We start from the raw sequence: 27,733 nt of genomic DNA, 5'->3' as shown, positions 1-27,733 counted from the left end.
GCATGCCCCACTCACAATGCCCCCAAAGGGTTTTAAATTATGTTGGACATGTTAGCAAACAACATGTTTCTTTTTTGTCACATATACTTTGTACTGTATACGTTTTCATGCAATATATCAAGTGTTCGTACAGAACTCTACAGTACTCCAGAATGCCCATTCAAACTGAGAGGGCACGTGCCCTTCTCAAATCTTTGAGCCAAATGGTTTTTGAATGCAGCTTCAAAATTAGTTCCCTCATTTTAGTAAATCATGGCCATGTTGTACTAATTCGTTCCCTCATTTTGATGTGAATTAAAACGAGGTAACAAAATAGTACATGGCCACGATTTACTTAAACTAAGAAACTAATTCTTTATTCGTGGGCACAATAAATAGATTTTTGGTTGCATGTCATGCACTGGCTCCGTAAATCAGTCCAAAAGTTTACTAAATATGAAGTTTTAGCTCTCTGTGAAAATGACTTTTGCAGATTGACCAAAATCAGCGTGTCTTTAGGTCATCTGTGTCTCAGGAGCGGCAAATATCTTTGAAGGACTACAGAGAACAGCCTCTGATTTGCCATATGCACTGTCAAACGCAGAGAAAATATGCAGTTTTAACCTTGTGGGTGTCCAGTACTTATGTTTTAAATTCATTTGTTTGGATAAGCTACGGAATATGTGGCAGCCAGAATCAATGCAAGACCGTGCCTCCTCAAAATAACTAGGTGGACCCCTGCTGTATACTATAAGATTACAATCTGCAGTTTGAACTGCAACTTTGAATTGATATATATTACAAAATAAGATGGCAGAGGGTTCGCTAAGTGGAAATTTCTTTCATTAGAATCAAATGATTGATTTGTTATAAAGATAAAGTTCTCTGTACCAATATACTTCTTTGGTCTCTTAGCCTTTCTCTCTCTTTCTCTGACAGGCTAATAAGGTAATTTTGTTTACTAAGAAGACTAAATTTGTTTCAAGTAAATGAGGTGTTGTAGGCTGGGATTTGCTTTTCTTTGAATGTGGTTGGTACGGTAATTCCCACACATCCAACGTACACTTCATTACACATTCTGGACTTTTTAAGTATATTACCAATTCTGTGGGTGTATATCATCGCTAATCTCTTGTTTTTTCTTCATAATTGAATTATATTGTTGTTGAAACATCCCTTTTATATCACAAATTAAAGTATACAGTATATGAATAATAGAATGTGTATGAAAATGATGTATGCTCTATTTCCTTGGAATTTTTTTTTTCTTTCATTTTGTTTATAATGAAATCTGATGCAGAGGTATCTTAACATTTCATAAAAAACGTACAGATGTTTTCTTATACCTCATCTAGCGCTTGCGAGAAAACGCTCTGTATTGCAATTCCGAATTCAATGGCTTTGGCAATTTCCAAGTCCCATTTTCAGAGAGTCCGGATTGATCTGAAGATCTCTCTGGATGAGAAGTCTTCATTCACTTTATGCCTTTTCTTATAGAAATACTAAAATATGACCATATCCAATTTCATTTGAGAATAAGCCCTCACATCTTCTATTTATGAACCACCTCCGTGTTATTTTCATCTTATCTAGATGCTGTCAGAACAAAAAGAAAAAGAACCCTTGAGAGCAGTGAGATTCTGGAAAGTGATGCTATCTCACTCCATAAACAGCTATAGTGCTGCACGCTTAAGAAATACTTAGTGGAGCCTGAACTGTGCCGTGTTCATTTCATTTACTGGTGATTTAAAAGGAATCTCAACACTGGCCTTCAAATATTTCATTTTGATGTTTCAGGCCTGCCTTGAATTTATATCTGAACATCTGATCCAGTGATATCTTGTCATGCTTGTCTATGTTAATTCTCTGTCAGCCTTGAAGTGTACAACACCGCTGCCAAAACCCCAGAATGCATCACTTCACGCATGCCAAGATTTAGGTGTGCTTATCATGACTGTTTTCATTAGCATTTGCATGTACGCTATCGTTTAGCAAACATGCCCCACAGGATAATTTTTGTTTTTTATTTTAACCCTCTGCACAACACTATTCACGATCCCTAATTTAGTTTAATGCATTATTTGAATCTGTAAACGTAACATAAAGGTACATAATGTAACTCAATACATCAGTCAATACATCATCATTCCTTCTTCCAAAATAAGTTTTTGTCTTATCCCACCCTGATTTACTATGGTAAGCCTACATATGCACACATACACTCACCCGTGTGTGTTTTGTCATATCTGTATAATGAGAATAGTTGCTCTGGCTACTTTGACGTGTGTGTGGTGTGGGGGTGGCAGAGGTTAGTTCTCACAACGAGTGAGAAAGGTTGACATGCATGGCGCACTAAATCTCCAACCTCCAGGGAATCCCACATTTTTAAAAGACAGAAGAGAGTCTGCTGGCAAAAAGAGAATGTGACGGAGATCGTAATAAAATAAGAATAAACATTGGCTTAGGTTTTCGGAGATGGCGAGAACTGAGGGATTAGAAAAGTCGTAAAAGCGACACGGAAATGGCGTTTTTATTACTTTATAGGTGAGGAAGGTATTTTATTGAACAATTAAATTGCCATATGTAGCTCTCTATCTGAGGCCATTGTAAAGCATTATCTACTGTGAAGGGTCATATTTATCCGCACAGTCACACAGAGCCAAAGAACATCCAAAACGATCTTCTGCAAAATGCATGCAGTTTTGTTTTTTAACCACTTGAGGGCCAAAAGTTACCTTTAAGAGTCCTTAATGAATATTATTATTATTATTAGAAATATTACTAGAATATGCATATATCCCTTTCATTTTACATGACTATAATTACTGAATGTATATTGTGCATATGTGTATATAATACTTGAGCACAAACAGTTAAAAAAAATCCCGTTCTGAACCTCGTTGTTCAAAAAAAAAAAAAGTGTTCTTTTTGGAAGTCTTGGAGATATTTTTTAGTGAGCTAGTCCTCATCAAAAAAAATCTCATCACAATTCCTAGAAAGGTTTTGCATTTTATAATGGGCAAGTTTGTCAAATCTGAATCACTGCATATTTTCACTTAGTTATCACCAATGATCACTAGTGGTTGGTTTGTTATTTTCTTTCTTCATTTTTGTCAACACTACAGCATATTCTTGAACATATGTGAATCATTTACCATTCAAATATTGATCTGCACTGGTCGAATCTGCCAAGAAACCTTTCTGGCTAGTGGAAATGGAAATGTTTCCTCTATTGTTATGATTCTACAACCACATTGTTCATCTTCTTTTTCAAGCATTTCATTAGCATTATTAATCTGTAACAGTGTTTGTGTGTGTTTAGCATTATTAATATGTAACAGTTATATAAATTGTGTTATGATTTTGATCCCACTCTGTAAGTCTAAATGTAGAATCAACACAAAGACAATATGAGGCACTTTTTTCCATTAGAAGAATGGAAATCTCATCTGTAGCTTTGACTTCAAGGAAACTGTTGCATTTCGATAGCGTGAGCAGCAACGTGTTCTCTCTTCCCTGTTTTGTGTCTTTGTCCTCTCTCTCTCTTACTGTGTGTACACATCTGTCTGTGTGAAGGTAAATACAAAGTCAGACTACCCCTTTAGTGACTTGATTTAATTTAAGTCTCTGCATTCGGTTTATTATCAGATAAGCAATGTACCCATAAAGGATTTACAAAAAATCTATCTATGTACAATGTAACATCATAGACATAAATAAAAATTTTCTTTTTTTTTTCTTTAAACAGTGTAATGATACACTTAGTGGCCATTGATACATGCTCTGTATATTATAATGATTATGTAGATATAGAACAGACACTCTCACATGGCTATCGAATAGGTAGCAATGATCCATGAAAGGCCAACCACTCATCGGCTGTAACTTAGTTTCCTATGGCTGCAAGGTTGACTTTGGACCAACCTTAAACAATATTTACCTTTCTTTGACATCTCTAAATCTTTTAGTGTTGATTACATAAACAGCATTAGTCCTTTAGGGGTTTATTCTATATATATTGGATGGATGGATGGATATTGACATTATATATATATATATATATATATATATATATATATATATATATATATATATAACGAGCACAACATTTTGAACAGATGTGTTTACTCTTGAATTAACAGTGATTCTGACTATGCAGCTCATTATACATTTGTGCATAACTCTGAATCAACGCATAACTGACACATTTTCTGAATATTGTATTCATTATGATCACAACTTGTAATAATTGCTTTAATTAGCTCATTGTTTCTGCCTTAAAGGAATACATAATTTTAGCTAACTGCATGATTTGAATTACCTTAGATCTGTACATTTCTGACATATGGACATTATTTTGTCACCTCTGATAACTCTAAATTGCATTTTCTGTAAAGCTGATTTGAAATGATATGTATTATGAAAAGCGCTTGTGGCAGATTTTTCCTAAAACCTAACTATCTGGGGCGTCTCCAAATCGACACCCAATACCTTTATCTGGCGCGTCTACAAATCGACACCTAATACCTTTATACTCTAGCTCTTGTTCTTCAGTCGACAACTGGCCGAGTTTATACTCTAACTTATTTGCTTCCCTAACTTACTTGCTTTCTTGCTGCGCAGCATAAATGACAGACAAACTCCAGCTGTTTTGGTGATGGGAAAGGACTGTATAATTTGACTGGTCTTTAAAAGGTTGTAACCACCAAGGGGCATCGATTAGAATGCAGACAAGATGTTCCGTTTACGAGTTGTGTGATATAGTGATTTTTGCTATTTTTAAAGCAAAAAAAGTTACATATTGTGCCTTTAAGAGTTCTGTTGATTGCTCATTGTGTCATGGGACAATTTTTATTTTGTTATGGTCAACACTAGACAATTTTCCATAACGCAAATAGACAATAACAGAACGTTTTAGTACAATGTGATTCAAAGTGTTAGGATGTTAGCCCTAAAAGGGGGAAGTAAAGTTTATGTGTTATTCCTGTTAGAATCATGGTTAGTTTTAAAGACATTTTACTATTTTATTCATTAATATTCCACCATACGCTACAAATAAATGTGAATTGAATTGAATTCTATTTCTTCTAGTGCTACAATATTAGCCAAGCCTGAAAAATGGCCACACACAAGCTTTTAATTGTCTTAACCTCAAATTATTTGTCAGGAAATTGCAAAATCTAAGCAAATGCACTAGGTTACTTAAAAATCCATTGGTGTCTGACAGACATTCTTTTGGCAGAATATGGGAAGTTTGATTCTGAGTAGTTCAGGCAGAGTTGTGTCCAGTGATACATCACAGTGAAACATGAGTTGCATGGTGATGCTCCAGAATGGTCTCTTCAAAATTCTGATGATGAATATAATATTAAATGCATCTCTACCACTGTGAAGCATAGAGGATAAGGTGGCACCGTGGGGAGTCTTTTAAGCTGCTGATGGTATTGGTGAGCTATTTCCCTGGAAAAAGTCATTTAATGCTTTGGATTACAGGAGAATATGTCTTTATTTCCCCTAATGAAAGTTGTTATCTAAAGACAAATGGTCGGATGTAATAATAAGAAAATGCTCCTGCTCAAATTGCAAAGACAACCAAGAAGTGGCTTGAGAACAAGTCCATCAGGCTCATGTTACGGCCTGGTCAGAGTCCAGATTTAAACCTTATAGTGAATATTTGGTCTCACATAAAACTCAAACTAACTTGGAGACATTTTTCAAATACTTGTGAACTGTTTGAAGCCATTAACATTGAGTGGATGGAACAACAGTGACTCTTCCTCATGTAAAAAGCTGTTTGCAAGTTAACACAGCTTAAACATTTAAAGAAAACAAACGGGAAAGGCTATTCCGTGCTAAGTTACTTTATCTACAGTGTTTGTGAAATTCTTGCTAATTTTCTGTTGGTTAAGACCATTAAAAGACCACTAAATATTGTGCCATTTTTGGCTTCGCTTTTTTTATACATTCAGAAGAACATTACAGAATATCTCTTTCTCACTTCATTATTTCATCTGCTTTGTGTTTTGTACAGCACAAACCACATTTTACAAATAAATAAACCCTCTGGCCTGTCTATCTTCAATTATTTTTTAATTGTATTCATTTTCCCATTTTTTTGTTTATTATGGGACGGCTGACCATTTCCAGATACTTTCTTAGCATCGTTTTTGTTTTAACCAATTATACCTGCCAAAGGGAATAAAATTTGAAAATTAAATTATGGTGGAGTTGTGCCAGGGATGATAATGAAAACCAGGCGCTGATAGTGGAGACCCGCTGTAAAAATAAGGATCTGGATCTTTAGGAAGGAAAACAGCTTTAAGAACATCTTCGACAAGCGAAAAGTATGCTTTTTCCCCCGACTCTTATGCAACCGATTGTTGTTTGAAAACTAAACGAGTTGTTTAAAATTTCTAGAAGAAGACAAGGCCTGTTCCCTTCCGCCACTGCAACCACTGAGAATAATGAGTGAGCTTTGCTGTAAATAAACAGTGCAGTCAGAAGAATACATCTCCTATAGGGTCAGCCAGGTCCCGCTATTTTCTGTTGAAGAAGCCAGAATGTTTTTGAAGCTCAAAACAGTGATTATCTAAGGTGACAGCAGTCATATTCTGAGCCCCTCTTTGCTGGCCAAATGAGATTTTAGGATGCTGCTGTGGTAGTGATGGCGTTATCATCCCAATAATGAGCCTTACTGCGTGCCACATTTAGCTTTGATTCTCCACGAGTATCAAATAGACTTGTTAGATACATTTTGTTAAGCTCTGCAAGTCATTCCACACGAGCTGTTTTGGGTAAATTTGTTTAAAATTGAAGTTGACGTGGACTTGACCACTGTATGAAGCGTCTTGAGATTTAACTAGAGATTCCACTGACCGGTGTAATTTACTGCTCTTTGTGGTCTCAGCAAGATTTCCCTCAGCAATGCGACAGGGATTCTTTGAACCTGCTTGCTATATGAGGCAGCTGACTTATGCATATTATCATCAAAGGTCCTGGAGGCAGAAATTTTGTTTGGAACATAACATGCAAAGTGATTTAATGCAAATGAACTTGCCATGCAATAAAACACCATTCACTTTGCACAACATCCTTTCCTTTCAATGACTTAACTTTAGGTCTGGTGGCCATTGTTTAATAGGTAAGATGTTAGATTATCGGAGTCGAACAAACCATTTTCTTGCAGTGGCCGCATGGGATATTTGAGGTTCTGTGACGTCCAAACAAATGAGTGATGGTGAGATACCAGTGCAGCACCAGTGGGGATGGAAAACATGAAGGTTGCTGTAACATGGAGTGATTTATTCCTCTTGAAGCTGACCTGTTTGACACATTGAAGACATTCCACTGATGGGTGTTATGAGTGACAGCGGGCGATTTAGCACAGTCGATTGATTGCACAGTGTCAGTCTATAATGATAATTTGGTGCTCTTAACACACAGAATTTTTCTTTGTTATAGCATCCATTACTTAACTTTGAACTATTATACTCCATTTAGATGACTTGACATATTCCAATCCTCTCCATATCACAGACAGACTAGCAACATATTTCGAGAGCAAAACACATGTTCTTTGTTGGTTCATAATAAAAAACATACCTAAATTTGAAAGCGTAACAACAAATTTTTGCCAATGCATTATAAGGCTTAAATTCTAAGTTATGAAAACATGTTATCGTCTGACATAAGTTTTGTAATTTCCGTAACTGACTGTTGATGTCCTTCCTTGGTTGACAGTATTTTATAAGCGTGTTGACTTTCAGAAATCCTCCTGACCCTGGTATGCAGCGCGTCCACTGAGAGATGCTGACGCAGATCGGGACTCGGGCATTCAATTGATGGAGTGTGATAAGGCCTGTTTGGGGCATACTAATAAGTCATCTTGAAGTGGATATTCAAAACATGAGCTGCAACCTCTCACATGCCATCAAAGATAAAAGTTATTCAATGATAACAGTTCTGGCTGTTAATAAAAATACAGCTGTTCATTGTTTGCTCATGTAGTGCATTAACTAATGTTAACAAATACAACCTTTGATTTTAAAAACGTATTAGTAAATGTTGAAATTAATATTTACTAAGATTAATAAATGATGAAAAAGTATTGTTCCTTCTTAGTTCATGTTAACTAAGGTAGTCAACTAATGTTAACTAATGAACCTTATTGTAAAGTGTTACCGATATTTATATTATCTCCTTTACAAAAAGGGAATTTCTCCTCCTGATTCTGCTCTATTCCCATCATAAATCATTTTATTTGTTTGCTCTAAAAATAGCTTAATTTTCATCATAAATGCCTAATAAAAAGGAAAGATTATTAAGGCTGTAAACATACAAACAAAAAGCAAACTGAAAAAATAAATAAAAATGATGCCATTCAGGCTTAGGACCGTTTCAGAGGAGCATACTGATTTGCAATAGAGCACACGGACCCCTAGTGGAAGTCATTGGTATGTTTGGGTAAGGAGAACCATTGAGAAGATGTATAAGTGGTGATATCGTGACGCGCTCCATTCAGTGCGAGCCGAGTGAGAGCAAAGGAGGTTCTCCACGTCTAGGACTCTGCTTTACACCAACTCTGCCAGCTGGAAAACTAATAAAATGGATAATAATTGTAAGTACTTGCACAATTAAAAATTATATTTACAATGTTAAAATATAGGTTCAATGTTAAAATACAATTAAGTTATATTTTTTATAATCTTTAAATGGAAAATTACTGGATTAATGCATCTATTTAATTTATAATTCATTAAAAACATGCTTATAAGGCTACCAGTTAAAGGTTACATGTTAAATGTGCTGGATAACAATATATATATATATATATATATATATATATATATGTATATATTTATATGTATGTGTGTATATATATATATATATAATGCTTATTGTGTGTGTGTGTGTGTGTGTGTGTGTATATATATAAATATATATATATATATATATATATATAATGTTTATTGTGTGTATAGTTCACAGCAGTAAAGGTTGAGAACAACTGAGGGATCATCACCGAGCAGCAAAGGGCTTTCCCTGTTCCTGGAGATCCTCACAGTGCCACCTGTAAAGCTAAAAGGCTGCCTATGTACTGGCTGATTATGCGCAAGGAAAAATAATAAGTTCTCTGACATTTGTGGAGAAGCAGGTGTGCGTTTTTGGCACCATGGAGGACATTCTTTGGGCTTTCAATGAGTCAACTAGAAACTCCAGCGTCACCAATGAAACTTACGTCGTGAACCAGACGGTGAACCCCCTGAAACGGAACGAAGAGGTGGCAAAAGTGGAAGTTACTGTACTGTCCTTGGTGCTCTTCCTGGCCTTAGCCGGTAACCTTTGCGTCCTTATTGCAATCCACACAGCCAAGCACAGTCAATCTCGCATGTATTACTTCATGAAGCACCTCAGCATCGCAGACCTGGTCGTGGCTGTCTTCCAGGTTCTTCCTCAACTCATCTGGGACATCACATTTCGCTTTTATGGACCAGACATACTTTGCAGGTTGGTGAAATATCTTCAGACCGTTGGGATGTTCGCCTCAACGTACATGCTGGTCTTGATGTCCATAGACAGATGTATGGCAATCTGTCAGCCACTCCGTTCTTTACACAAGCGAAAGGACCGTTGTTACGTGATTTGTTCGTGGGCACTAAGCTTACTTTTAAGCATCCCACAGGTTTATATATTCTCCTTACGGGAGGTGGGTTCAGGATCAGGAGTATACGATTGCTGGGGAGATTTCGTGCAGCCTTGGGGAGCGAAAGCCTACATAACATGGATTAGTCTGACAATATACATCATACCAGTGACCATTCTGAGCGTCTGCTACGGACTTATAAGCTTTAAAATATGGCAAAACTTTAAAAGGAAGACGAATAAGGACCCGTGTATCACTCTCACAACCAAAGCAAAGAAAAGCACCGCGCTCACTCGGGTCAGCAGCGTCAAACTTATTTCCAAGGCCAAAATCACCACTGTCAAAATGACCTTTGTCATCGTACTGGCTTATATAGTGTGCTGGACTCCGTTTTTCTCCGTTCAGATGTGGTCGGCATGGGATCCTGAAGCACCAAGAGAAGGTAAGTTTCTTGAACAGTTTGATAAGCGTTTTATCTGTAGGCCTATGCGAAATTGATTATAATGGAGACGAGGGCTCATTGTTAACTGTAGTTTATGGCATCGGTGAGGGAAGTTCGAATAACAGTTGGTTAGTCTGGGGATTTTTCATTTTATTGCTATTTTGGGGAAGTTACAAAAGTTTTCCCACCCCAATTTTGCTTCTGTATATTTCTTGAACTTATACAGTAGCCAAGGTTTATTCTTATTTAAAAAAAAAAACTTTTTTTAAAACAGTATATAAACAGTGAGAAATACACAAAGTGTTGTTAATGACAATTGTGATCTCACCCTCATAGTTCTATCTATCTATCTATCTATCTATCTATCTATCTATCTATCTATCTATCTATCTATCTATCTATCTATCTATCTATCTATCTATCTATCTATCTATCTATCTATCTATCTATCTATCTAAAATAAATAATCTTTTAGGTTATCTAAGTTATTAAACTGCTAACAAAACTGATATCAAGACTATACGGTTAAAGTTATCACAAATTAGTTATTACAGGTCAGCCATTAATCAACCACAAACATTTTAATGGTAAGAGGCATTATAATAATAATCACAAGTGTTTTTTCATAAACTTAATAGTTAATAGGACTAAATCATGAAAACATAAAATGACATTTAAAAAATAAGGTCGGTATTTGCAAAATATCAGTCAACAAATGAAAAATAGGCTAGATAAATTAAAGAAAACTTAAATATATATTTTTCTAGCCAGCCATCTCGATGGCAAAAAGTGACCCAATCAATCTGAATTCACCCTACCTCACTAATTAAACAAGGGATTCTAGCTTATACACTATAGGCTCAATCAGTTTGTTGGTCAATTAGGAAGGCTGTTTGCTATTGGAAGTCTGTAACTTTACTTAAAGAAACTTTCCCCATCTCACTTTCTTCTAGACTGATTTATTTTCTTCTATCATACTTGAACATGCTAAACTATTCTCACGTTCAAATGGTTTAAAGTTTAATATATACAATTATCAGTCTGGCACAGGCACTACACAGTTAAGATGTAGCCGACCAAATTAAAATGGTAGCCGAGTTCTTGGGAGTTGGTTCCTGACCATGACTATTTTGTTCTTTCAAGTGTTCTTTTCAAGGCACAAGAAAAGAAGCTGGTTTTAATGTATTGCAATTCATTGGATAAGATGAATAAGGTTCTATCAGTCCAGATCGAGGATTGCTTTGGTGGGCATCTTACTTTTAAATCACTACAGATGTACTCCGCTATAAACGCCAGAGCTATAAAGACCGGCCTCGGGGAAACATTAATATTCAGAAGAGCTACACCGCTTAAATCATGACCGTCTGCAGTATGAGAAATCACCCATCCAAATAAATCCAGGGAGAACTGGTGATAAATAACAGTTGTTTTGAATAATAGAATGATGCAGCTATATGGCATTAATGCTGCATTACATTTGATGAAATCATGTGCTCGATCGATAAATTGTTTGCATAAAGTCAAATGTTTTTACATGCACACAAAAGTCCAAGTTTTCAGTACGAAGGAGACATTTAGGAACCCTAAAACTTTTGAGCTTACATAAACAATACATTATTTAAACATACCAATTGATGGATTGTTAAGCTCAAAAGTTGGATTCATCAGAGTTACAAGGTCACTGCATGGCGTCTCTTGTGTGTTTGAAATAAAATGTCAGTGAACAATGTTCTTGCCATGAGATTTACCATGTTTGTCCTGCAATAAAGAGAGTAAGGTCAGGTCACAAGTCGTACACTTCAGAGAGAAAAATGTAAGATTATCAGACTCAGAGTAAAGAGAGTGTGAGATACTGACTTGCATCATGACCTCCACTATACAAAATATTTAACCATGATTATTCCCACATCATGGCAAGTTCAGGACAACATTCACAAAGCATAAATATTAAGACAACTCTGAACAGATTTATACATAAACAGTGACTGACACAGCCATATGGAATGCAGTTACTAATGACATTTCCCCAAATGTGTGAAACAATATGTTTCTTTTGGCCGAGACCAATTGATTAGATTTATAACGCTGATGATCTGATGTGTTCAAACCTCAGCTGCGGCTATAATAAGATTAAATAAAAGCCGAAAACAGCCACTTCTTGTTGAACTTGCATATGTTTGCTTTATTTTGAGACCGTTTAGTTTGACAATGTCATTACAGGTTTGGCCACTAGATTTGTTCTCATCTCCTTGATTCTTACTTTAATTACAAGAGAAAAATCACCTTTTTTTAACAGTAAAACATTAGGACAAATTACACTCACTGACCTGTATAGGGCTTCTAAAATTGCATGGACCTTTTATCTTCGTTTTGTAAATATACACAACTGTTCAAATGTTTGGGGTATGAAAGATTTTTTAATTATTATCCAGCAAGGACACTGATCAAATGTGAAAGTAAACAAAAAAAAAAAATATTTCTAATCAATGCTGTTCTTTTCAAAAATGTATTATAGGTTCGCAACACTGATAATAATAAGAAATGTTTCTTAAGCACCAAATCGGCATATTATTTCTGAAAGATAATGTAAGACTGAGGACTGTAGTAATGGCTGCTGAAAATTCAGTTTTGCCATCACAGGAATAAATTATATTTAAGTATATTCAAAAAACAAACAGACAGTGATTTTAAATAATAATATTTCACAATATTACTTTTTCACTGTATTTTTGATCAAATAAATGCAGCCTATAGATTCAACATTCAAAACGATTTACTGATCCCGAAATTTTTAACAGTAGTGTTTTAAAGATCAAGTACCTTAATACTATAATAGCTTTTAGCCTGATGAAAAAAAAGTACTTAAGTAGATCATCTTCTAGCTTTGCATCCTGTTCAAATGTTCTGTAAATCTTACTTGAAGTGTGCAGAACAAAGCACTTTTGCATGCTGGAAACTCTTTTTCATTGCTTCATATTAAAGGATTTCATTCTCTCTCTCTGTTCATTGATCTAACTTCCGATAGTCCAGAGATGTGCTTGCCCAGTTTTCTCTGACTCCTGTGAGCTCAGCACAAATAGGAGGTTGAAACTAGCAAACAGAAAAGCAATACTCTTGACTGGAGCCCTATCTGGGTTTGTTGCTTACTCCTTCATTTCTAAATTCAATTTCCTTTACTCTGAGAGACTGAAGGATCAAACGGAGAAACTTTGTGTCTGGATGTTTGATGCGAATGACCACACAATTGGACACAAATGTACACTGAAAAAAAAAAAAGGTTCTTGTCAACCTTATTTAATCAATGTGTACAGAACATTAATATGATTTTTTTTACCCACCAAAAATGATATTATTAATTACTGGTTTGGTCTTCTTGAAAACCTGTGATGGTCATGGTTTAACTTTAACTTTAACTTTAAGAATTTTACTGTTATGTGTCAACAAGATTCAACAAGATATTTTCACCTGGCTAAACTCAGTGTTTAGATCTGTTGTGGTATTTATGCAAATTAGCACATACGTAATTAGATTATGCACCGTTTGTCCATGTTAACAAACCATTTAAAAAAACTTGTAATACATTTTTTGTTTGTCTTGATGCAAGTAATCAACTCAGTAATTTTCATGGTGATATCTAAAGGTTAAAAATTGTACCATATTCATGTAAGAAAAATAATGAATAGGCTATATTTGGATCTTTTTCGAAACTTTCCCCTAATGGGATTCTTCTGGGCTTTTTTTTCCCTTACTCAGGACATATTGAGGATACAAAATCAGTTGAGTTTGCTTCTGTTGCAAGTTTATTCTTGCCTATTTCTTGTAGAAATCTTATTTTAAGCCAGAATGTCCCATTCGTTGACAACCCTATAAAATACCAGCACTATTGAATATATTCACAGCTATCTAGATCTAGAGTTTGTGTCAAATACATGCCATTTTCGCTGTGTACAGTGTACTGTAAATCATAAAATTTGCTTCAAATGGTTATTCATATATGTAAATAAGCACTACATTAATGACAAGACAAGGCGATGTAGCTGTTGTGGAAAAAAAATAAAAAAGAATACCAGTCAACGGCAGCAATCGTTCTCTCCTCCGCCATTTTTAAAGTTTTTATATAAAACTCGGTTATCAAAATGATCTCAAAGTTTTCCAGTAGTAAATACGACTTGACAGGGCATTTATGTCCAATTTTTAACTAGGAAATGCTTACTTACTGATAGCACGTGAAGGCAGCATTAGCTGTTCTCCGTTTCTCCATATTCAGACCTTTTTTTTCGCGTGAATGCACATAAATGTGTGGTTTCATAGTTTATACACTATGTTTTAAGATGTTCTCAGCTCTTCTGTAGAGCCTGTGGTGTACTGTCAAGACCGGCATAACTGATTTTCAAGATATTACTTCCTCTGGATGCTTTTCCCTCTAGGTGTTTTTTTCCCCTACATAGCCTAACCAGTGCAACATCTGTGGTTGTTTCTCTATTCCTGACACAGACATGTCTTTTTAAAATGCACCACAGTATTTTCTGAAAGACTTTTTGGGAAAAGGGCTTCGATGGAATCATGGTTCATGTATCAGATTCTTCTTTTTTACCCTCATGCGTCATCATTTTCTCAGGAGAATGTATTTATTTCACAGCCCATATACATAGACCTCAATAGGCATGTCACGTTTAATCGCAGTACACAGTCAGTCAGACTTTTGATTACTATCACCTGCTTCTCATTTCCTCTTTGCATACTAACAATAGTATTTGAGGACTACTCAAGTATGGCAAAGTCATATCAGTATTCTAATGGTGATTCAGACCATGTTAGTGCTCAGATTTTTGACCTGGTTTTCTATATGCATATTATTTGCAGGTTTTGGATATTTTTTTCCCCTCAAGTGAAAATACCTGAACATTGATTGTCAAATTGTTGTCTTAAGATACGATCACATTAGCAAAATGAATGCAAAATCGTGCAGACTAAAAAGATTCATTGCCAACAGTGTGTAGATGTATGAAGCACGGCTCACACAGAAGTCGTTTTGAAACCAAGCAGCTTTCTGTTGGTCAACTCTTGACAAACTTGAACCCGTTGCAGAATTTCTATTTCTATGGACTGCACATTCTGTATTTCTATTTCCAGTGTTGGGGTAAATTTAAATTTGTGGAAACAGTGATCCTTTTTTTCTCCAAGATTCTTTGATGAATAGAAAGTTAAGAAGAACAGCATTTATTTGAACGTTATAAATGGCTTTACTTTTTCTTTTGATAAATGTAATGCTTCCTTGCTGAATAAAAGTATTAATTTCTTTTAAAAACATAATGACTCCAAACTTTTGAACAGTCATATTTTGCCATCGTTTTAAAGAAGCTATAAGTGACTACAAACCATGGTTTTCACTTTTACTCATGCCTGAGAACATCTCTTTCCCACGATGATAATACCCCAGTAATGAATGACCTTGATTGGCTCATTGCTTTAATGTAAATAGGAGCAAAATAAGTTTACCTTAGTCAATCATCTCCTGCTTTCTAGCTTAGCAGATCTTTCAGCATTGTTATGAGCTAGGAAACAATCTGTTGTTTATTCTGTCTATATTTGTCTGCTTGTATAAGATCTTTAAGAAGGACAGCTCAGTGACAGATTGCATGATTAAACCACAGTCCACCAACATTGTTTTTTATTTTTTTTAAAGAAGTCATCTGACATCATACTTCTCAAACCAATTATTTTTTCAATGCCATATAGGTTATTCTTATCCCTACAAGATTGGAGATAGTGATAAAGCACAAAGCTTGGGAAACTGTGCTGAATGACACTGAAGCTTTCCCTGTTTTCCTTTTTCCTTTCTGGACTTCTAAAGATAAACAGTACAGTGGCACAGGCCCTCATTAAGATACTTTAGCCAAAATAAATCGCTTCATTTGCAAATGACTGTTGAATTAGTGTCTAATGTCTTCCCAGTGATTTGTTTTCATCTTTCCCAGATTGCTGTTGTTCATTTAGATTCGATCTGTGCTAATATTAGATCTGAGGTATTGCTCTGTATGAGGTTAAATACAGGACTTCTAAATACATAGCTCTCAAATATCAGTTCGGCAGGAAATATCACTCTTATACTGAAAAATAATAACCCCAATAGTGTAGGATTTCCTTTGAAACAATTTTCACTCTGATTTTTTTTTTTAAATAATTACAAAGAAACGGCAAGTAACATTGAATTAAATGTGAATTTTTGAATTAGAAAGATTGAAATAGTATTTTCTTGTAAAACATAGTCATTTAATCTTTGTTTTATTTACAACTTTGAATTATTATTGGTAACACTTTACTTACACACTTTAGTTTAGGGTCCAATTCTCACTATTAAAGCTACACTGTGTAACTTTTTTAGTTGATTCTTAGCAAAAAACACTTAGTTCTTTCAAAAATATATGTGCTCATTAATGTATATTTACTTATTTCAAGTAATAAAGTATTCTCTTAAGTTTATAATCTGCCATTGAAAGTACATACGGGTGAGGGGTTCGAATGCCGGTCGCCATGTTGCCCCTCCATCTTGAAACTACATTAGCCAAAGAAGGACATACCTGTAAATTCAAGCTTCGCCTTTTGCGTTTTTCACTCAGTGACACCGTGACGAATGCGAGGGGGAGATTATTCGCGAGCTCGCGAGTGCCGGCCGGCAGATTTGAAAGATAGTGTGGTGTGTGTGTGTGTGTGTGTGTGTGTGTGTGTGTGCGTGCGCGCGCGCGCGCGTGCGTGCGTACTCACATTTGAAAGAGAGAATTAAAACGTCAACGCGACAGACAAATCAGCAAGACCATAGTCAATATTGGAGTAACTTTTCCCAGATGGAAAGAGCTCATGAGGAGACGATTTTAAAACGGACGCCGAGGATGCCTGCTTTCTTCTCGACAGGTAATTCAGCCTGTTGTAATTCATTTGTGTAAATTCGAAGTTTTATAGTTGCTTGTCTAACCATAGCATGGTTGTGCATAACCCCAGAATGACCTCTAGTATAACTTGCGTTACTTTTCCTCGCGTCAATGGTGAAAAAGTATTGTTTACCTTGTAACATAAATCTGTGCTGCGACGTATCACAGGTGATGAATAGTTTTAAAGGCGCAATTTTTTAAGCTATTTAAAAAAAAAGGACACTGTAAATTTTAGTTATTTTTAATTGCTTTTACTTTGTACACATTGTAACGAGCCTAATCTGATTATGCTGGGATAGCCGATTCCAAGGGTGACGTTTACCTCCTGACATCTGTCCTGTAGTTTTATTCATTTTAGATGTATTGTTTATTATTGTCATGGATGAAGTCGATAACTGGACGCTATGTTAATCTTGGAATAATACGGCCACCGTAGGAGTTAAAACGCCCTCGGAATTGAGAGGAACAGAAACTAATATTCACTGGGTAGTCATATACAATTTCACCGCTAGATGGGGGTAAAAATCACACAGTGTAGCTTTAAAGTAGATGTGCATGCGCGCCACTCACTGAGAGTTTCAAGTTATTTTTGTTCAAGCTCTGTTTTGATGTCGAACTTTCTGAAATGAAACCTTCCTTGTGTTGTTTCACGCTTCATTTAAAGCGGAATGTTATGCAAAGATTCAGTTTCCTGCACTTGGGCTTTGGAAATTGGGCTTCCCTTTTCGTCAATGATTATTGAACACAAATTGTTTGTTGGCAAGTGTCACTTGAGTAAAAGCAACTCAGAAATGACTTTTCACTACAACCTTTGCCTCAATAAACTCCAAATACTGCTTATTAATAGTGAGGTAGATGTTAAGTTTAGGTATGGGGTATAAAGGGATGTAGAATTTGGTCATGCAGAATAAAACATTAATATGTGCTTTATAAGTAATAAACAGACAATATCCTAGTAATATGCATGCTAGCAACTAGTTAAAAGTGAGAATTGGACCCTAAACTAAAGTGTTATCAAGTATCTTTAATAAATTAATTATGCCTTGTAATTAACCTTATAATGCATTGTTAACCACACTTACAATATATTAATACTTATCTATTCATTGAACACACCTTTAGAATGTATAATGCACCAAGACACATAACGAACAACTAATTTCAGATGTAACAAGGAGTCTGCATATATTATAATGCATTTTAACTTTGGTTACAATTATTTATGATATGAAATTGAGGTCATGTGCAATTATTGAACTTATTAATTTTCCCTCTGTGCTTGTGTATATCAAATTAAGAAAATAATTTTAACATTAATGATTCATATAATTTTATGTTCTCACTTTATGTTTAATTAAAATCCATACAAGGAGACAGCAGAGACGTATGTAATGTGTAAGTGTGTAATTTCAACAAATAACTATCAGCATCTCCCAAAACATGGACATGGATTTTCGCAGTGATGCCATAGATAATTATTTGTTATTTGCTGGTTTTCGACATAAAACTTGGTGAATTGATTTCATTGTGAAGTATTAATACTTTTTAAACAGGATTCTGTCATAACCGTGCTCATTTTGGTCAACATAATCATGCAATGAAATTTTCATGCCATTTCATCTCTAGTTATGATCAACTATGATCAACTAAAATGGCTATAATTATAATTATGTGTTTTTACAGTATACTATGCAAAGTACAATTTTATATAAAACATTTTTAGGCCTGTATAGGCCTACAAAGACTCTTTAGGTCTAAAACAGTTTGGATAGTTGTTAATATGAAAGTTATGAGACATTATTTTAGAGATTTATGTATTGTATTACATGAGTAGCTCTTGGCCACTTTCATTTTTAAAAAGTATCTCTTAAATGAATAAAGGTTGGAGACCCCTGCCATAGAAGAACCATTTTGGTTCCTCAAAGAACCTTTCAGTGAGCAGTTTTTGTTAGTGTGAAGAACATTTTTTTAAAAAAATCTCAAAAGCATGTTTCCACTATATGTATACATTTTGTGGAATGGAAATGTGATGGATGTTAAAGGTTCTTTATGGAACCATCAATGCCAATAAAGAACCTTTATTTATAGTCAATATATAATTAAATACATTAGACACAATATTATGAAAGCACTGACAGCGCAGAATATTTAACCTAAGGTTAAAACTAGACCACACAGTTGGAATACAATGTGTGTTCTGCTCTTTACATTGTTTAGTTAAAGCCGTTTCTTTTCCTCTACAGCAACGCCCTTTATCATCTCCATGCTGCTGGCCAGTCTGAACAGCTGCTGTAACCCCTGGATCTACATGTTTTTTGCTGGCCATCTCTTCCATGACCTTAAGCAGAACCTGCTTTGCTGTTCCACGCTCTATCTGAAGTCCTCTCAATGCCGCTATGATCCGGAGCAAGATTCCCGTAAGAGCAACTCCTCCACCTACGTCATCAAAAGTACCAGCAGCCAGCGGAGTATCACCCAGACCTCCGTCACATAAACCAGATGCACCTCAAATCCTTTTGTTTGCTTAACGATTTGAAAGTCAGATGAAGGACAAAGAAAGCTAAAATGTAAAGCCACACAAGACTGCAATGCAGGCTAAATGTCACGCTCGGTTTCCTTCGGCTGTGTTTTCGTTTGGGAATCATTCAGAATGCCATTTTAATGACTCCACTTCTTTTCACCCGTATTCTTATCTCTGAGGACATTGAGCATGCAGCAGTCTTCTGTTCCTTACCTTCATGTATTGTGTTTCTAAACATTACAGAGGAATCGTTGTTCGATTCTGGCCATGTTTATGGTCTAGTCACCCGTCTTCATCGTTTGAATGGCTATCTAGATGTGCATACACATTTCGTTTGACCTCATAAATGTGTCTTGGTGCTGGGCACCAAAATTTGCTGTGCTTGATGTAGCTCATGAAAGCAGGATGTGGGGGAATTAGCTCTGATGATTGTGGTACAAAACACAACAGCTGTTATGTGCCGCATAAAAGCTTCGTTCACTGACATAGATCTGTTCAGGAGGAGCAAAGTTTGCATATGGCCTGAACAGCTAGATGGATTTACACTTGGCCGATTTTCAAGCCACCAGATCGGATTTCTGTCGGTCTTAAATGTGTCTTAGAGTGTCCAAGTGTAAATGTGATGTAAACATGCACAACCACTGAACCTTAAAGGAATAGTTCACCCAAAAATGAAAATTTTGTCATCCATTACTCAACCTTATGCTTATTCAGAAAAAAAGGAAAGAAAAGCAGTGAAAAGTAATACAAATTTCACTACTTATTGTCAAAGATGAAGTTGACATACTTTTTACTGAAGACGACAGTAGGACTATATCATTTCATGAGCTGTTTACACGACACCGTTTTCAACAAAATATTTAAAACTTTTTATGTGTTTTGGCCGGTCATTTTCCATGGCATTTTGGGGGCCTGAAAATGCAAACTTTTGAAAACGGGATTCAAAGTGCACGTCTTTGAAAATGATACCGTTATCGTCTCCATGTAAACAACAAAAACGATACTTTGTGAAAACGGTGACGTCATGCGCATGCGTATGCGTATTACGTGTTCAGTCTGTAGGCGCGTAGTGTTTCTTTACAAAGTGACATCGCCAACTACTGGCCTGGCATGAATAATACAGCGTTTTTAGTCGTTTTAGCGGATCCGTTTAATCAGGGATCATTTTGACAAGTCGTTGCCTGTACACAAAAATGCAATGACATTTCATTTTTAATACATCGTTGTCGTGGAAACACCCCTTATGCATTATAAGGAGGCAACTGTCACTCGCTACACAAAACAGCTTACAGTACATGCAGATTTGAATACAAGATGGGCTACTGAGAAATATGGCCAGTTGCTCATTTTTAATGAACTTGAAAATCAAAAATCAAAATATATTTTTTGTTTGTTTGTTTGTTTGTTTTAAGAACACGAGCACTTTTCATTCTTGACACATTCATGTTCTTGTTATCGCTTTTCTTCATTATTTTACATGTAAACTTTACTGTCCAGCTTAGAGGACCACATCTCTTTGCAAAATGTTTCTGCAATGCATCATGGTAATCAAATATGACAAACACCTGATTTGTTTTTAAAAGTGAAGGACTGGTTGTTTACTCTTTTATGGATGTTTGTCTTGTGTGAAAGAGTATTGTAATCAGTAAGATTAAAGTGTTTATTCCACTTACATATTTTGCTTAATATTGCTCTAAATACTTATGATTATGTTTGTTGCTTCATCTTTATAAAATAGTCTGAAGAAAACATGTTTAAGAGGACAAGGAAATTTGACATAATTGGTCACGAGTGCTGCAAGATGAGAAGGAAAAGAGAAAATGATAAAGGCAGTATTATCAGCAAAATATATTTATTTTATAAGGTTTAAATACTCTATTCACTGAAACTATTGTTACTTTACCATTTAAAAAGCTACTGATTTTTCCTCCTGAAAAATATAATGCCTATTTACATTTAATATGTGTAGCTGTAGATTTTATTTATTGAAATAAATTGTATGTGTTGATGTCTAACTGTGAGTAAATGTGTTGACAAGTGGAATATAAAAAAAGCCATCTAAAGTGAAGAGTTGAAAGCAAATTTATCACACTGTATAATCATTATATATTTGTGACAGCCGTACACTTTCATATTTATTTGTGGAAAGGGAAAAGTGTCTTAAAAAGAATGAAACATTACATCATGAATTCATTGCATCAGTTTAAATGAATCATATCTAATGTCCTATTCGGTGGCAAACTGTAAATTTGCTTTACACAAATGAAGCTAGAGCAAAAAAAAAACACAAAAAAACACATACACATTCATTTTTTTTACCTAGTATATATAAAGCACAATTCAAACCATTATTGTTTAAAATGAAATGTTTAATTAGTAGTTGTACAGAATACGCCTGACATTATCATGATAAAAATACCACACTCAGCAACATACCAATTTTAATCTGTCAAACTTAGAAACCCCATGATATCAGATAAGACTTATTCTCCATTGTCAGTCAGAGATGCACTGTCATCATAAATACAGTGTGTCTCTCTGAACAAGCAGGTTGCCTAATTCTGAATTGCTCCCAAAGCCTCTTGCATACACTGAGAACATAAAACAATGCAGGGCAGCATATGCATTTCTTTCATTTTTAGGAAACTTTTACCCAAAATCAGCTGTTTGTAAAATAAAACATTTTCTTCCAAGGACCGAACATGTAAACCTTGACATGTCTAGGAAATCTAAACCTCTTTGCGTAATGCCACCCGCACACTGCTGAAAATTTTTCCCAGAGCTTCGAAAAAGGGGTCACAGAAGGTGTGGATGCAGAGAGAGTAGATTCGACTCAGGCACTGGGTCTCGATCAGATAGCTCTTAATGCAGGGCATAACTGCCCAAATGTGACAGAAGGAGATGCAGGCGAAACAGAAGCCCCAGAGCAGCGCCACTGGGATGCCAAAGATGGCGGACAGCACTCGGTAGCACCAGTACTTGGAGACGGTGAAGGTGGTGTAGCTGGCCTTCCACACTCCATCCATACTGTGGGTGCCATCGGGCTCGGCTATCACATCCTCAAAATCCACCTGGGATTATTGGGGGGGAAAAGATATGGTAACATTACTGGCTAGTATAAATTTGCAAGAACCAGAGATTTGCTGCCAAAGATTAGCCTATTGAGCAAACAACAGTCAATGTGATTTGGCAGGCATGCGGCATGGGTTTGCTTCTGGTTGTGCTCCTAAAATGGATGATGATTAATTCTCCAAACAGCGACATTTGATACCAAAATCCCCCCCATCAGGAAAAGGCAGCTTGTTTATTTTAGCTTCAATCTCGTAACAACTATAGAGAGTAGAGGAACTATTTCAGTAAGGTATTTCAAATCTTTATGTAACCTCTATTTAAGAGCTGACAGAGAACTAATATGCAGTAAATATACTAAATGCAGTTTGGACTCTATAACGCGCAGTACTGACAACATTTGGAATTAAACTGAAATGAGAGGGAGATTATTGGAAATCTAAATCTAGAAAAAAGAAAGAGAAAGAAAGAGAAAAGAAAGAAATTCATCAAAGATACATTAAATTGATCAAAGGTTTCAGATAAATTGTGAAAATACAAGAAAATGTATAGCAGTTTCCGAAACAATATATATATAGCCTTATATATAGTTTATATATATATATATATATATATATATATATATATATAAACATTTAGCAGCACAAATTTTCAATATTGATTGTAATATCAAATGTTTTACCAAATCAGCATATTAGAATGAAGGATCTGAAGGATCATGTGACTCTAGATAGATAGATAGAACTATGAGGGTGAGATCACTATTGTCATTAACAACACTTTGTGTACTTCTCAATGTTTATATACTGTTTATTACATATCTATATATAGTAAGAAGTACACAATGTCTTGCTGATGACAACATTGATCTTACACTCACAGTCAACAGTGAAAGAACACCATAGTGTAATTTTACCATCCTGTATAAATTTATATACACGGATCAATAAATAGCACAATTTCCCCAACTAATCTAGTGAATTATTTAAACACATGGGAGCTCCTGAAGAAGTCATACAGTTTACTGTCTGACACACCCTTTTACCTCCTTCTATAAATACTGATAGTATGGCCTGTCCTGGCAGAAGTAGGTTTGGTGCTATTTTTGGGTCATGCCGTGTCGCTGCATCATAAAGTGTAGTGCAGCTCACACACAAGCAAGTCTGTCTCTACGGACCAGATCAATCCACTCATATCAATTCCACCATTTAGGAAGTTAGTGAATAGTTTGCATGCTTGATCAGTTTCTCAAAATGTATTTATAGCTATTTGTCAAATATATGCTTATAGTGCTATTTTGACTGAACAAAAAGGTAATCTACTTTTTTTTTTTTGCAAGCTATTCATTTCTGCAAATACTTCCCAAAACCAACAAGTTTTTTTTCTTTTTATTTAAATGGCATTTCAAGTTTGAGTGTCAAATTTGTTAGCACAAAGTATTCTGTCAAACCAAAAACACACATACCTTCACAACGTCTTCATTGATCTGCTTTGGGTCCCTGTTGATCAAGTCAATCTCCTTGGTGTGACTATCCCTCAGGATTTTCTCCTCGTTGGTGTTATACTGGTCCGCCATATTGGGGGCCTCTGGCCCAAGACTGGTCAGAGCAGGATTTATGTATTGCAGAAGTGTCCGAAAGGAAGGAGAGTAAAGCAAACTAAGTTATCGCCTGAAGGAAAAGTGTCGGAATGGCCCCACAGTCCACTAGTCCCAGTTAATTCTCCAATCTGTGGACTGACGACACGCCTGGAATGCGAGGGACAGCTGCACCGGCCAGGGCTCCTGTCTCTCTCTCTTGCTCACGCTGACTGTCTCACTCAGTACGTTACCCTCTTCTACCCCCACCCATAACCTATTCTGCCCCACACAGCCCATACTGCCCAGTCCATAACTCACACACTTGGTAAAAGCACCTCTTGAAGGGGAAACCAGGGACCATGTCACATTTCACACACGGCTGCGGGGTCAGCCAGGCAGGAGTTGCACTGTGGCATGAATTTCCACTGTGAAGTGTTGCATCGAAAACCGACACCCAAAGACTTCTTACAATAGTACATATTGCCATTTTCAAAGCATTAATATGAGGTGTGTTAAACTATTTCAGTGTTATTTCAGTATTGTTGAGAATGAGATGCTGTTTGTATTATTATTTTAAATAAGCTTTTATTTTTGCATATTACGTTTTCATTTTAAATTCAGTTGAAGTATTTTGGTAGTTTTTTTGTGATTTTTTTTTTTTTTAATTAAGTTTATATAGTTTTTCATTTTTAATTCAGTTTTAGTTTTAGATTTTTATCAATAAATTTAGTCAAATAAATTCCAAAAAAAATGAGAAATGTTGTCTTGGCCACTAGCTGAAATAATTTCTTTATATATTTTCATTTATTTCAGCATTTATTTTAATTTCGATGAAAATACAAATGTAATAACCATGTTCTGTTAAAATAATTTTTAACACATAATAACACGTCAAATAATATTAATGTTAACATTTTAAAGCTTATATTCTCCCCCCCCCCAAAAAAAAAAAAAAAAACGAAGATGGTATTTTGTACTGCTAAAAGACAAAGATTTTTGATTACGTTCTGGGATTGAGATAAAAAGGTCTCTATAAGGTAATTACGTGTCTATGCATCACTTTGCATTATTTTATTGACATAAACAGCATAAAATTGGCTGTTTTTTTATTATTTAATAACCACCAGTTATGTAACAGTTTCAGCTTTTGTGTAATCCTGCAGTTGCTTTACATCACTTTTCATTATTATGTCTATCTTTATAATGAGTTACACTACTAGAAGGTTAAAAAAAGGATTTATGAACATTCTTTGCTCAGATGCACCAAAAATAGGAACGGGGATCTTTAAATGTGCCGGAGGTGTGTGTGGAATGTCTTTCTGCTAATTAGAGAAATATTATCAGTGTTCTGTGAGCTGGGATGGGGTTCAGGTCCTGAGGGAGAGAAGAACAAAAATACCCCACCCAGACATGCCTGTGTCTACCGTTTATATCTGTGGCCCGTGGGACTGTTTATAACAGTGGGGAGTGAACCAACCTCGTCTTTACTTATAGCAAAGATCCATACACAGGCCGCTCTACTCTTTACTACATAAACAAGCAGAAGAATATTCAAACGTGCGAGTTAAAATTAGAAGCTGGCTGCTGTATTAATATGCAAACCTAATGTTTGAAGTTTTCATTTTCAGCAGCCAAAGCTTAGTAATCAGTACTGTTTTTAAACAAGTGATTTTCTAAGCAGATGAAACGTATGAGGAAGGAAGAAGATGAGATTATTCGCAAACTCTCCCATGAGCAGCTTTTGCCTCAAAAAAAAGTATTGTTGATGCTCATCTATTAGCTCTTCCAGCCATTTTGGTGTCCCAAGTGTGAACCAGGGATTTGCATCAGGTCAGCTTTACACATAAAATATCTCAAATGATGATGACTGCTATTAAAAACCAAGATGTGATCAATGCAAGCATCATTGGTGTGCTTTTAGTCATGTCAACCACAGCACACATTCTCACAATAACTTTCATCCCATTTTCACCCCATACAGAACACTGCGCTGTAAGAAAAAAATAGAGTATTTTATTGGTGAAAGATTGTAAAAATGCTATGTAAATGCTATTGTAAAAATGTTATGCTAAAACTTGTTAATTGTTTAACAGTAAGTTTAACCAATGTGCACACGGTGAATAACTGTAATTGATCTAGCATTACATGAAATGAACATGAAATTAAATTTACAGTTTTTGGAAGTCAATTTTAAATATGCATGTCCAACATTATATGAAACTAAAGAGACATACATGTATGTCTATGTATTTATGTCATTTTCAGGAAACCTTTGCAATTAAAAGCTGATCCTGCTGTGTTCTGTAATGCAATTCATATTTTTCCAAACTAATTCTGATGAATCCCCAGCACTTCCCAAAGCTTCTGAAGAAGAGGGAGATCGCAGTGTCCAGCCCATTATGCCAGACCACCTTTATCCAGAGCAGGTTTATGAGCAAGAGCTATCAGCCTAAACAGGAGAGAAGGCAGATAAGTCATTATTAGCTTTCTGGACTTCTTTCAGACTTCAGTCCAGATTTTTCACACAGCTGACTACATTTTCTTGGCTGTACTTTGGAGTCAGATAAGCCTTTATGGCAAATATATTGATTTACCTGACAAACCATGCAATTTTTTCTGGAAAAAATGGTATAATATGTGATGTTCCACAAAACTCTAATCCTGGACCCACATGTTTCAAATTTTCATTAACAGGGAATGCTTTGTAAAGGACAGATGGAGGAATAGCAGTCACCTCATATGATCTAAGCTTCTTTCACAGATGTAAGTGTGTTATTGGTCTTGAACTTGAGCAAAACAGTGATTCTATTGTAATTAGAACACATTTAAAGTGGGGAAAAAAATCACCACACACTATAAAAGCTGTTATAGATTATGTTTAATTTTTGACTGGCTTAAAAGGCAGGGATGGAAATGTTACTATAGTAATATTGATTAAAACACTGTGTTTATCAGTTATTTTCTGTGAACAGGCACATTTAAGGTTCAACGTTAACATTGGTTAACGCATTACAAGGTCATGATCTATAAAGAACAATATTTTTACTGTATTAATAAGTTAATAGTACAGTATCAGTAGTTATTTTATTTTTAATAAAAAAAATTGAACGTTAACACTTATTTTTAATAATAACAATACAACTAATATAGTCTATTTTAGTGTTAAAAATTAGTACATGGGGAAAATAAGGTTAATAAATGGTGTAAAAGTATTATTGATTGCTCCATGTTAGTTCATCTGATTAGGCCTACAGTTCTGTTATCAAACCGTTGACATTAATTCATGTTATAATGTAATATAATAGTATCATTTTTATATAGCCTACCATAGGCTATATTTATAACATATTGCCAGATCCTTTCATATATCAAACTAATATTAGCCCTTAATTATTATGTAGGCTAGATAGATGATGTCACATTTTGCTTAATGGGAATTTATTGTTCACTCACTCATGACTCACCAAATATGTGTCTACATCATAGACTGTAAAAAAATAGGTCTACATATTTGGTGAGTCACGAGTGAGTGAACAATCAATAATAACAGAGGACAACAAAGAGAAGACCT

General features: G+C 35.4%; 2 protein-coding genes across 2 annotated transcripts; one reads left to right on the top strand and one right to left on the bottom strand.

Annotated features, from left to right (window-relative positions):
* The first annotated feature begins 8,498 nt into the window (after window positions 1-8,498).
* On the top strand, window positions 8,499-21,000 carry oxtra (oxytocin receptor a). The gene is made up of 3 exons (XM_081381251.1): window positions 8,499-8,596; window positions 8,961-10,064; window positions 19,237-21,000. Exons 2-3 carry the CDS (start codon window positions 9,152-9,154, stop codon window positions 19,485-19,487), a joined length of 1,164 nt encoding a protein of 387 aa, XP_081237377.1. The 5' UTR covers window positions 8,499-8,596; window positions 8,961-9,151; the 3' UTR covers window positions 19,488-21,000.
* Window positions 20,645-24,591, bottom strand: cav3 (caveolin 3). Its single transcript, XM_081381252.1, has 2 exons — window positions 24,049-24,591; window positions 20,645-22,585 (listed from the first exon to the last, which is right to left on the bottom strand). The coding sequence occupies exons 1-2, from the start codon at window positions 24,157-24,159 to the stop codon at window positions 22,244-22,246; spliced, it is 453 nt and encodes a 150-aa protein (XP_081237378.1). The 5' UTR covers window positions 24,160-24,591; the 3' UTR covers window positions 20,645-22,243.
* Window positions 24,592-27,733: the final 3,142 nt, after the last annotated feature.

The sequence above is a fragment of the Scardinius erythrophthalmus genome, assembly GCF_964197995.2.
Source record: "Scardinius erythrophthalmus genome assembly, chromosome: 12".
In the NCBI taxonomy this organism is placed as follows: domain Eukaryota; kingdom Metazoa; phylum Chordata; class Actinopteri; order Cypriniformes; family Leuciscidae; genus Scardinius; species Scardinius erythrophthalmus.
This window is presented reverse-complemented; position numbering and strand designations above follow the sequence as displayed.